The following is a 13,073-nucleotide window of genomic DNA, read 5'->3' as shown; positions in this document are numbered from 1 at the left end:
GTGATATCTTTGAAGCTATTATTAGGGCTCATGATCTTGGGAGGCTCAGCTTGGGACAACGGAGATTACCCCCATGCCTCCAGTTTTTGCGCTCTGTCCCACAGTGACAATTCCAAAATTCAGTGGTGTTTTGTGTTAAAGCAGTATACTTCAGTCATCTGTGCTTCATGAATTTGGATGTAATCGAGACAAGACATCTGTGTAGCATTGGACAGTTTGGTTGCTGATCTCCAGCTATGCTATTCTTACTTGCCAGTCCTAGTCCTGAGGCTCAGTGTGTTTTAGCAGGAATAACCCTGTAAATGGTGAGCATGGACCCCTCCCTGTTAAGACAAGGCTTCTCTCCTTAGTTGTGTATGGGGTATAGATTTGTGCCTTATACCGGACTCAGTGGTAGGAGATGCAGAAGGAAGAAACAGGCCAGCTTTGTACTAGAAGTGATGCAGAAGGAAGAAACAGTGTGAGATTCCCCCTCTGAGGGTCTGCTTTCTGTCGCAGAGGGTATGCACAGTGAGAATCCCCCTTCCCCTTGCAGCCCAGCAGCTGTGGTTGCAAGTTGCACCTTCACGGGGCCTCAGAGAGGCTCCTTGCTTTGTTTCCCTATCCCTGTGTGCTGCACAGAGGTCAGCACCGCTCTGATCCTTCCTTGCTGCAGGCTTACAGGAGGGTTGGTGATCTGATCCAGCTTTGGAACAATCCTTTTTGCCAATTAGGATGCAATCAGATATGTGAAAGTTTTAGGTAATCAAATGTATGGAAAAGATACTAGAATATTCAGCTGGATTAAACAGAGTTGTAGCACTATTCTTCATCCTGATGATAAGCAATTTTTGTTGTCACATTGCTTGAAAATAAGTAACTGTGCTGGAGCAAATGTAATTCATGTGGTTCCAGGAAAAAGAAGTTAAATGATTAACTTTCTTGGAAGTGAGCTGATCTTAATTATAATTAGTATTCAATATACTAAAAACTGACACTGAATTTCCAAACTAGTAAGATAGGTCAGTCATGTGAATGCAGCTATGCAGAAACAAAAACAATGGCACAAATTCATAAGGAGTTGAATTTCAAAAAACATTGAAGAATGAACCCCTATAAGGTTTCTGGCTTTCTAACCGCAGTTACCCTGCTAAGGCACTTTTTTTTTTTTTTTTTTTTTTTTTTTCAAAAACTAGAGCTGGGATTTTTGGTGTGAGTACTGACATTTCAGTTTCTGCATTTAATGAGAAGTATATAGAAGGTTTCAGAACTTGTATTTGTCTGTGGAGAGAAAAAGGTCCTTTGAATAGCAGGAAGAAAATACAGAAAAGGAGAAAAGCTATTTTTGCCCTATCTGGTAACTGGAAATGCTCCCATTTAAAGCTAAAACCAAATATTGCTGACCATTTCTTGGTGTATTATTTTTAGTTGCCATTGAAAATAAACGTCATACTAATATTGTTCCTCTCAGCTTTGAAAAAGCTGTCACAAAATTTAGGCATACATTTCTGAGGCTTGAATGTTGGCCAGCCGACACGTTTTGTTCTACAGAGATGTTTGTTAATGAGCACCCTCTGCCCACATCGGTGATGTGCCTTTTGTGAGTGATGTTTTGCACTCTTCTTACGCTGTGCAGGTTCATTAGTGGCGGCCATCCTAGCCACGGATGATGACTCTGGTACAAATGGAGAAATCACCTACACTGTGAGTGAAGATGATGAAGAGGGTACATTCTTCCTGAACCCCGTTACCGGAGTCTTCAACCTGACCCACGCATTGGACTATGAAGCACAGCAGTATTATATTCTGACTGTCCGTGCGGAAGATGGAGGAGGCCAATCTACTACCATCAGAGTATACTTCAACATACTGGACATAAATGATAACCCACCAGTATTCAGCATGGCTTCATACAGCACATCTTTGATGGAGAACCTGTCTCCAGGATCTGCTATTCTCAACTTCAGTGTCACAGATGCAGATGATGGTAGGCTTTTCCTTATATTCTGATGATAAATGCATATTTCACATTAGCAGTGTATTAGAAGATCAAGTAGAAAGGGCAAATTAGGGCTATCCTTCAGATGCCATTGTGTGCTTACAATTACTGCATGCTGTGTAAGTAGAGGTAATTTTTCTCATATTTCACATTAGGTTTAGGAGGGTGGCTTCATATTGCTGTTGTGGCAATTAATTGCAGAGGAGCTGCATTTTATCTAGAGCAAATTTCAAGAGTTAATCACCAGCAGACAAATCATGGTGTTCAGGTTGCACATTTAAATTAGACCTAAACGTACTTTCTTTAATTTTATGATATATTTTTTTTTCTTTAATTTTATGATATATTCTCAGGAAGGTTCTGCTATAAAATATTTAATCTGCAATTATCTCAGCACGTATCCTGAACTGTACTGTAACTTCTAAGTATATCATTAAGAGGATTGTGATCTACAGGGTATGAATAGCAGAGTTCAAAAACTGACTAAAGGAGATCATGGGAAATTTTCTCTTTAAAATAAGCTTTAATCTTGGGATTATTTATGACATGAAGAAGGTGTTAATGTGTTGGAGTGCTAAAGATACAATCTTTATAGCTCGCTTAAGCATTTTGCCATATAATTTATGTCCAAACAAGAATAATTGCAGAATATGGTCATAAAATACATAAAAATGATTCCGTAGCATACTGCACATTAAGCGTCCACAGACATTACTCAGGGTGACTTAATACAAAATTATTTATATTACTCACACTGACTTTACAGGTGAAGGGTATTTTGCGAAAAATTAAGCAAACTTCTCTCCTTTCAACTGGAGCCTCAGGAAAGTCCATAGTGTCTTACGCTGAAATGTGGACTTCAAGCACAAATCACCTATGTGCTTCAAGGAACCCCAGTTTATGTATGTATAACAACAGAGCTCATCAAGATTGTTCAGTGAAACAATTTTTTTTCCTCAGGAAATGCTTTGTTCAAGCTCAGACATTTTTGTGGGAACATTCAAGTGCTGATGGATAGTGCTTTCAGTGGTAAAGGATTGTACAACTATTTTTGAGATCAAACTGAGAAAGTGAGAGAGAAAAGTTTCCATAAGATAAGCCAACAAACCAGAAATTAGACCTTTATGATATTGTCTGTGCTTGTATGGATCTCTTCTTCACCACTCTTGTTAAAGATTTATTTTTATGTAAGCTAACTATATATTGGAGGAGGAATTTGTGCTTGCATCTACATATCCAGGGAAGTGATTGCTCCTTCAGGCATGTAGAGAAATAGGTTTGTGTCTTATCTATCCCCTCTTATAGTTTCTTTTCCTGTCCAAATATTTTTGGTTTCATCACAATATAAAGTGGGCAGAAAATGAAGAATGAAAAACAAAACAAAACAAAACAACAACAACAACAACAACAAAAACCTGCAAGCCCTAACAACCAAACAAGGGGAAAAAAGTTTCAAAAAATTAGGATTATGATGCTTGACTTCAAACATTTATGACAGTTAATTTCACTTAGCCGTTATGGGTCTGTTTTCCTTTTTTCTTGCACCTCATACATTAATTTTCATCTGCATGCAATGGATGTGATCTGTCATAGCACTGACGTATCATTTTACATTCATCATGCACTCAATTAGGAAGGAAGCAAATGAGCATTTGAGGAGCAATGCCATGAAAAGTAAGACAGATATCTTGCCTCATACGTTTTCTGTCACACTGACTTTTCTAACAGGCTGGATTTAAAATTTAATAGGGCAGAAATTTCATTCCAAGAACATGCCAGGCTGAGTTCACCAACAGAACTGCAACTTCAGCAAATGTGGTCATCTATTTATATTTTTGTTTGAAGCCCCAAACCTTTTATCCTGTGTTTTCTTGTATTTATCTGGAGTACAGAAATAACCAGTATTATACTGCACTGCATGTGATTCAGACAATGCATACAAATATGATTTCATTGATTATTTATGTTATGTGATCCCCAAATAGCTCTGAAAAGACATTGTTTTCTAATGAGGTATACCTGTTGCTTTAGGATAAACACTGGTAAAGAATAAATTCACTGTGATTGTGAAATAGCTCCCACTGTCATTTTCTTGTTTGACACACCACTTGTCAGCTTGAACCATACAAATCCATAGTAAATATCAGCTCATCTACAGAACAATAAATGACTCAGTTTCCTTAAATACATTCATTTTGAGATTCATATATATATATATTTGCATATCTAATTAACAGAAAAATCAGTGAAACAGTGAAAAATCACATAATTCCAGATTTGTGTGCTGTTTGAAACAGAATAGTTTGTTAAGTGGCAGTCCTGGCTCCAGTGATATTTAGGAAAATCTCCTGCTTCAGGACAACCACAATTTAATCTATATAAACATTAGTACTGTTAAGACCTATGAGAATACAGGACAAGGAATGAGAAGTTACATGGAGGTGAGATAAAGAATAAGTATTAAATTTAATAGGAATACACCACCAGAGAAAACAATGAAAAATTGTATTTAAAAATAGTAAAAAAATATTTTATTCTGTAAGATCTAATTCCTACCCATTTCCAAAGTCAATTGCCAAAATCTTGAATTGCCAGAAAGTACTTTACTGAAATCAAAGACTTCTATCTGTATAATTAATCATTTTAAAGTACAGCTGAACAAAAAATAGAATAGTACTACATTTTCACAGGAACTCACTTGGTCAAAGTAACATAGAAACACTAATATCTGGCATACAAATGCATTTTTTTAAAAATTGCATTAAAATATTTTGTCTTTCATGTATGGTTCTATTTACTTTTTAATTAAGTTTCTACAAGAGAAGAAGAGAAAGAGAAAGATGCCAATTAAAGTAGCCACTGGGGAAAAGGCAAGTAGGACTAGAGTTCCCGAGTCTGAGCTTAATAAACATCAGCGATTAATAAATTGAATACAGGGATAATTTTGATATCAAAACAGTTCATTTGGAGGGAAAAGAGCTCCTGAGTAAAAATGACAAAATGCACAACAAAGTAATCAGCTGCTTAAGCAGGTGGCTTGGTTTATTTGCATGAAAATCTGAGTTTGAGGGGTAAATGAGTAATGAATACTTTGTTAATCTGCTAAACATAAATCACATTCTTCATGACCCAAAACAAGGAAAAAATCAAAATTAATTAAAATATTAATAATATAAATGCATACTATATTTAAAAGTGTGTATATATATATATATATTTTTTTTTCTGTATGGCATATTTAGGGACATTTTGTAGCCTTGTCAAGACTCACAATGCATTTCCCTTACCAAAATTATAAATCACTCCCTGACCACCATAATTACTAGTTATGTTTCAGTCATAAGATGAAGGCTGTTCATCTGGTATTTTTGAACACTATTCCATGTATGGTAAGCATACCTCTCCAATGTATTCACTCTTGGCCTGCTCCATCTAGGCATGGCAGTTGTTTTTTTTTGTTTGTTTGTTTGTTTTGTTTTGTTTTGTTTTTTTTGCTTGTTTTGTTTTTTTGTTTGTTTTTTTTGTTTTGTTTTTTGTTTGTTTTTTTTAATTGGGTGGAAGAATTCATAAAATAATTAAATCAATGATAACGTTGTAGCCTAGAAATGGGAAGAAAGGAGCAAAAAAGCTATTCTGTAAGCAGCAGAACTTTTGAGGCTTGGTTTCTAAAAGAAAACACTTAAAATCTTTTGTCCGTAACCATCATAGAACCACCATAGAACCATTGCGTGTTCTCACCATGTGGCTCCTGCTGAAAGAAGTACAGAGACAAACTCTTCTGGCCATTCCCTTAGTGGCTGCTCTAATTAGTAACATCCTTCCCTGTCTCTCTTCAACTCCTGTTAGAATTTAATTATTTCAAAGGCTTCTGTTCTACCATGAAACTCGCCTGAAATTAGCTGATGGATTCAGAAATGATGATGGGAAGCTGAACAGGCAGCATGATCATATAATCCTCATTTCAATAGGAAATGAGGCTAGAAACATTTATATCTAGGTCAGTGGGATTAGGTCATGCTCTTACCTTTCTTCTCTTGCCCCATCAGGCCCCAACTCGCAGCTGTCCTTCAGCATCACATCCGGGGACAGCGCAGGACACTTTGGCATCGACAGCAGCGGGGTGCTGAGCATCCAACAGCCTTTGGATCGGGAAAGCCAGTCTTTCTATAGCCTTGTTGTGCAAGTCCACGACATGGCCCCTCTCCCGGCCTCCAGGTACACAAGCACAGCCCAGGTTTCAATTATTCTGCTGGATGTGAACGACAGCCCTCCCACCTTTATCTCTCCGAAGCTGACCTACATCCCAGAAAACACGCCGATAGATACGGTTGTGTTCAAAGCACAGGCGACTGATCCTGACAGCGGTCCGAACAGCTACATCGAGTACAGTCTGCTTAGGCCTCTGGGAAACAAATTTAGCATTGGCACTATCGATGGGGAAGTCAGGCTAACCGGGGAGCTCGACAGAGAAGCTGTGTCCAACTACACGTTGACCGTAGTGGCTACAGACAAGGGTCAGCCATCCCTTTCTTCATCTACAGATGTGGTAGTTATAGTCCTCGACATTAACGATAACAACCCCCTTTTTGCACAAAAGCTTTATAAAGTAGAGGTGGGAGAAAATACATTAACAGGGACAGATTTAATCCAAGTGCTTGCTACTGATGGAGATGAGGGTACAAATGGGCAAGTCCGCTATGCCATCATGAGTGGAGATACCAATAATGAGTTTCGCATTGACTCTGTGACGGGGGTGATAACAGTTGCTAAGCCTCTGGACAGAGAGAAGAAGCCCTCCTACACATTGACTGTTCAGTCCTCCGATCGTGGAAGCAGCCCAAGGACTGACACCACAGCAGTCAATATTATTCTGAAGGATGTCAATGATTATGTTCCCACATTTGAGCTTTCTCCCTACTCTGTGAATGTCCCGGAGAATTTAGAGACGCTTCCCAAAGTCATTCTTCAGGTGAGTACGTTCAGCAAATAAATATGTATTTGCTACAACTATCAGTGTGCCTTACAATATGATATGTTGTTAATATGCAGTATCTTTCCTCCACAATTAAAAAAAAAAAAAAAAAAAAAAAAAAGACAAAATTGAAAAATTCTCTTTTGGCTGTAATCTAATATGCATTGGTTGTTGTTTTGTTTTCCTTTCTGTTTGTTAGTTGTTTTTTACCAAAATTTTATATTAGGCTTTGAAGGGTCTTTTTGTGTCATTTTTTTCACCTATCTTCCTATGTACGCTGGGACTTTAAGAGTTTGGTTTATTCCCTCATCTTAGTCTCAACTTTGATGCAACAAATCTCTCAATCTGATCATTGCCTGCATAAGATGAGGATCTGATCCAAATGTTGAAAGAGCACTAAATGGATTCAGATGGCAGGACGTGCAGTGCTTTCTTTGATACTCATCTCAGCCTATACCAAGTCATCTGCTGTTTTCACTACATCCCAACGCAGTCTTTACTATGTTTATGCTTGAGAAAAATAAGTAATTAACTGTTTAAAAATTTTCAAACAATGCATTTGAGTCCATCACCATTGTGTTAAGTTATTTTACAATAACAGCTAATTTATAATAGCCCTTAAGGCACTTGGTTTAATTCAATCAATTAATTTGGATTAATGTCATAGAGAATATTTTTTTCTTCCCAATAAAATTGTACAGACCCTGCACTTACCAGATACTGATACTTCTCCCCATATTTTTGTGTTGCTTTTGTAGGTTGTAGCAAGGGATGATGACCAAGGCCTAAACAGCAAGCTTACCTATGTTCTCGTGGGTGGAAATGAAGAAGGAGCCTTTATTCTCTCAGCCAGTGGAGAGCTCCGCTTGGTGCAGAGCCTGGACCGAGAGACGAAGGAGCAGTATGTTTTACTCATCACCGCTGCTGATTCAGGTAAAATGCACAATCTCTTCTGGTTAAATCGTGTATCACTTGAAAACATTTCATTCTGGGTGTAAAAGAAATACATAGACCATCACAGACCATCATCAGACTGTCATAAAAATGATGGTCTGAAATTTTACTGCATGGAGATTTCACAGAATCACAGAATAGTCTAGGTTGGAAGAGACCTCCAAGATCACCGAGTCCAACCTCTGACCTAATGCTAAGAAGTCCTCCACTAAACCATATCCCTAAGCTCTACATCTGAATGTACCCAAGTTTCAGTTTAGATCTCAGGGGTGAAATCTGGGCTCATGTGATGTCAAAGGGAGTTCAGTTTCTGGAAGTAAGGATTTTATCCATATGTCTAGTTGTGCGATATTAGGACTCACTACAGCTTTAGGCAGGTTGGTTTATTTTCACCCATAGTAGTAAGTGATCCTACCTGGGTCGTGACAGCCTCATGAATGGCAATGAAAAACTGTATAATGTTGTCATTGGAAATGTGCAGACAGGTCAAATCAATGGCCAGAAAACAGCTATGGACTACTCAGTTAATCTTACTGAAATGTTACCCCTGAAAAGTAATGACAATTTAGATTTCAGCATTTGAATTTTCTGCTTTGCTCAGCATCCAGTCTTACGTTTGCTCCAAAATCCCAAATGTATTCTAAGTTCCCTCAGTTTAAAACACAGACATTAATTCTTGTTATGAAGATTAATCACAGTTTTACTTCAGGTGTCTGAGCATAAAATTTTGGTTGCAGATTTGGGTATGAATATTAGTAACAAGGACATTCTTCATCATATTCTGGACCGATCTCCAGTCCCCCACAGTCTGATGGGATGTAATTTATTGCAGAATTTGTTCTTTCTAATAATAAAAATTGAAGCAATCCCAACTTGTTGACAAGTTGATGCAATTTTGTTTTCTGCCATATTGTATGCAGGATCTTATGTCAGTGACAATATCTATGGCTTATATTTTCCTATTGCAGCAGTGCTCAGGTATTTCACAGTCTGGGCAGAGCTGAAGCTGTGAAACACAGTATTAGGACTTGACGTATCATTTGTCTTGTACTTTGGCTAGATATACTATATTGCATTGTATTTTTTTACACTGGCTTTCCAGTGTAAAGTATAGCTGCAAAGTGTTCATTTGTGATTTGGATGTGCTTGGGCTTGAATATCCTTATGTTCCTTCAGAAGCTGAGGCTGGATATTAGAGAAAGCAGATCCTTGATGCCTGTTCACCGTTCCAGTCCAAGTTAGCAGGACTGGGCATCAGTTAGGACCCTATAGAACATAGTCCTACACAAAAATACGCAATGCCTGAACTAATAAGGGATGTGTCAAGTGGCAAACAATTATTACTCTTCCCAGAAAAAAAGAGCAAGAAATCTGTTTCACCCTATGCCTAACACCATGTATAAGCCAAAAGTTGGACAATAGCATAATCTTTTCCTAAACTCTGGTTCCTAAAAAATATGAAATCCAAAAGAAATTAACCCAATCATAGCAAATGAAAATATTTGTGTTGAGCGGCTTCTGAGTTTCAACTAGTCCAGAGGAGATTTTAGTTCATGAAGTGTACGTGGGGCCTTTGCCTTAAGTAGCTGACAAGAGTAGCAGCATGTTTCATTAGCTCCTATATTTAAACACTCAGATATTATGCTGATTAAGCATTATTTATATATTTTTATATAACAGATACAGCTGTGTTATCATAAGGCTAAATCACAAGATACTACTCCCCCTTGTCGATATTAAAAGATGCTAGCAAAAGTGTTCAGAAACAGATGCTAAATAGTAACTTAAAGTTAAATTTAACTCTTCTAGAGTATTTAGATTTACAACCTGACTAATGCATATGATTTACTATAGTTTTTAACCAACCCTGTGAATAATGTTAGACAATATCTTATGATCAGACTGGAGACTTACCCTAAATTATCAAAGAAAGCAGTTAAAACTTAGTAATGATTTATCTAAACTAAACCATCACAGGAAAATCTCCTGCTCCTGTAGAAGTCAATGCCAAAATTTCCCTTGATTTCATGGAAGCAGGTTGTGGACCACAGTCATAACAGTACTCTGAGTACTCTAAATATATTACATGCTGAGGAAATTCTGTGGGATCCCTATTATACTTAAATTAGTCGTACTGAATTCAGCAATCTAGGTGGTAAAGAACACTCTGGCATATAAATTGTTTGAGGCCTCTTAAGGAGTGATGGTTGTCACAATAAGGTGGAACAAATGGACCAAGCTACAGATTCTGAGATCTCTGTCTAGCTGTGTCTTGAATTTTATATTACTATATATTACATTATCATATGTTGAATGTACGTGCACTACCGTAGACATTTGGCAGCCGAGTTAGAAAAATATTATGGAGGAGGAAGCCTCTTTTAAAATGAGTTGTAGCTTATCAGAATAAGAATGTGTTACTTTAAAATATACAGAATGTTTTAAAAGCTAACAATATGGGTGTGTGATGGGTATCCAGGTGCTAACATACTGACCTTTGCTAGTTGGTGCATTCATTAAATAAGGTAGTTCTGGCTGTACAACTAAAATGATGGCAGTGGCACTATCTTGAACCGTGTAAGAAAAGTGTTTCAAATATTTCATTATTGAGTAGCTGATAAACATTTATGGAAGAGATTCTCACAGGCATGTCCAGTTCTTTGCCTAATGTAATTAATTCTTTCTAGTATCTTAGCTTGAATTTGTTAAATAATGCTTCTGTTCCTAGACAGCAGCATCTTACACAGCGTAAATTCAGTGAGAAACACACACACAGAACTGTGCTCCTCTGGAGGAAAGCAGTGCCTGCCAAAACGTTGAAGAAAGCAGGCATGTCTGAATTCATCCACATCCGTATTATCTCCGAAAATAAATCAAGGGAAAGGTATTCTACTTTGAGTATGGCTTTTATTAGCTGTAATAAACAGTCTTTTGGGTTGCCTTTAGCAGCCCAAGCAACAGACTTGCCCATATATGGTGCATCTTACTTAGTTTTTTTATTCCAGATAAAAATCATGGTAGACGTCCAGATGCAGTTAGCTCTGGAAATGTCTGGGTAGTACATCAAGGGCAAAATTCTGCGTCCAGCCCATTTCCCATTCTTTTTAGGATCTACATCTCATTTTTTATATGCTGCACTGACTAATTTAAAACATTCAAGGATGATACCTTACTCCTGTAGAAGTCTATGCCAACTCTTCCCTTTGTTTCAAAGAATCAGACACAATACATGCTTAGAAGCACCTTTAGATGTAAGGACTGATGGATTTTCAACTTTTTGGATGTCTTCCTGATCTCCCTAAACATAATCAATGATTTCTTACTTATGTTTATTGTCAGTTCATCAGTTTGTGACTGTGGTTCGTATAGTTCTTCTATAATGTTTATGGAGAAGTTGATGGAAAAATTAATTATTTTTATGTAGAGGTGTCAGTCTAATATATTGAAAACAGTCCATGGCCTCTCTACAAGGCGTAGACACTTTGCTCATGCACATTGCTTCACCCCGTACCTTATGGGTTTTGTAACACATATTGGCAGGACATACCCTGAGTCTATTTGTAGCAGATGAAGGATTACAGCATGGCAAAGCATCAGCCCTCATATGTGAAGCATGAGCTAGCTAGCAGGGCTGCGTGGGATCGAGTGCCCGTGCTAGCTGAGTAGCCTCTAGGCTTCAAAATGTCATGCAGGCATGCTCTCCTGGAGCCTGGATTTAGGTCCAGGACATGTGAGAAGAATTCATGAGTTACTGAGTATTAAGAGTTGAGCCGAGGTGCTTGTAAGAGTGCTGGGCAGGTGAGACAGGGACTGCTGGCAGGACAACTTGCACCAGTGATGGGAGTTGGGCACTTGTCAGAAAAATGCTTTCCCGAGAATTATTCTCAGACCAGGAGAAATGAGTGTCATGATATATTTATCGTCCTGACTCTGGCCCAGCTATTCTTTGATCTTACCTGCTATCCTCTACCCAGTCCTCAAGGTAGATCTTGGGTTTACAGAGTTTTCCCTCTCCTCTGGGGGAGGGCAAAGACTGATGAGATGTTTTCAGGTGCTTAGATGAGTGTGGCAGATGATACAGTGATCTGTGGACATGCAGTCTGCTTCGTGCCCAGTTTCCATGACAAAGCCTGCACAAAGGTTCATGATTTCAGCCTCTTCCCGCACTTTTGCATTTCCACCTTTCTGCTTGGTCTCAGGAGACTTCTCCTCTAAGCAGTAAGGTTTTACAAAGAGGCACAAAGCATTTTCTGGAGCTGTACACCTGTGGCTTTGTTTGAGATATAAAACATAATTCAACCCCAAAGTTCACCCATCCCAATTTAGAGCCCCTCTTGCAGCACAAGCTGTAGACCAGAGTGTGTGAATTATAAATATAATGACAAGCAAAATGATGGACTGTGGAATAACACGATAGTGTTTAAATTGCACATGCTCCCCCAAAATATCTGCTAACATAAATGCCAAGAAACCTACGTGCAGCTATTTGAATGTGTCTTTACAGGACTGTTTCTACCACATAAATCATTTGTTTTGCTTAGCACCACCCTTCTTCGTGGCAAAATGGTTGGGAAAAGAGACTTTCTAAATTATTTTTTTCACCCCATCTGGTGGAGACCCAGCAATGGGTAAACATTCAGTCCTGGCAGTGTGACAAGGACTGGTGCAGCCGCTTTTATCATCCAGAGCTTTAACTCTTCGACACATTTTCTGGAGAAAATGTTAGCATTCCAGCAGTCCTCCTCCTTTTATTTATTGGTCGCAGGGAGGTAGAGTAGCACATCTGGAAACCTGCTAGCTACCCAGGACTACTGTTTAAATAAACTGCAACCACCATATCTGTTTTGGTTGGACAGAATGACATGTTGCCACAATAAAACCAAAATCACAATGTGATGTTTCTAATTAGCTGTGTTGCTGTACGTTTTTTAATTATTTTGTTAAATAACGTATTTACTGATTTAGATAATAGTTCTGAAATAAACAAATCAGTGAACTGATAAATATATTTAGTTAGCTGGTCATTGTATACCTCCCTGGCCTGTATAAAAAAACAGCCATATGTTTTTTCTTTACAAAATGTTGGCCCTCAACTTATGCATTCTTTCCTTCAAGAATGCAGGAGGGCAACCAAACATAGAGGTTATATCCTTCTCAGGAATTCTCATT

At 38.1% G+C, this 13,073-nt stretch overlaps 1 protein-coding gene across 1 annotated transcript in view; it reads left to right on the top strand.

The window, feature by feature from the left end:
* Positions 1-13,073, top strand: part of FAT4 (FAT atypical cadherin 4) — a 144,026-nt gene that overhangs the window by 76,567 nt on the left and 54,386 nt on the right. Inside the window, exons 4-6 of the mRNA XM_035325202.1 lie at positions 1,616-1,966; positions 6,025-6,947; positions 7,709-7,883. Coding sequence (XP_035181093.1) covers positions 1,616-1,966; positions 6,025-6,947; positions 7,709-7,883 — 1,449 coding nt within the window. The remainder of the gene's footprint in view (positions 1-1,615; positions 1,967-6,024; positions 6,948-7,708; positions 7,884-13,073) is intronic.

Source organism: Oxyura jamaicensis, chromosome 4 (genome assembly GCF_011077185.1).
Source record: "Oxyura jamaicensis isolate SHBP4307 breed ruddy duck chromosome 4, BPBGC_Ojam_1.0, whole genome shotgun sequence".
NCBI classification, from domain to species: domain Eukaryota; kingdom Metazoa; phylum Chordata; class Aves; order Anseriformes; family Anatidae; genus Oxyura; species Oxyura jamaicensis.
The sequence above is the reverse complement of the archived record's forward strand: the minus strand, read 5'-3'. Positions and strand labels throughout refer to the sequence as shown.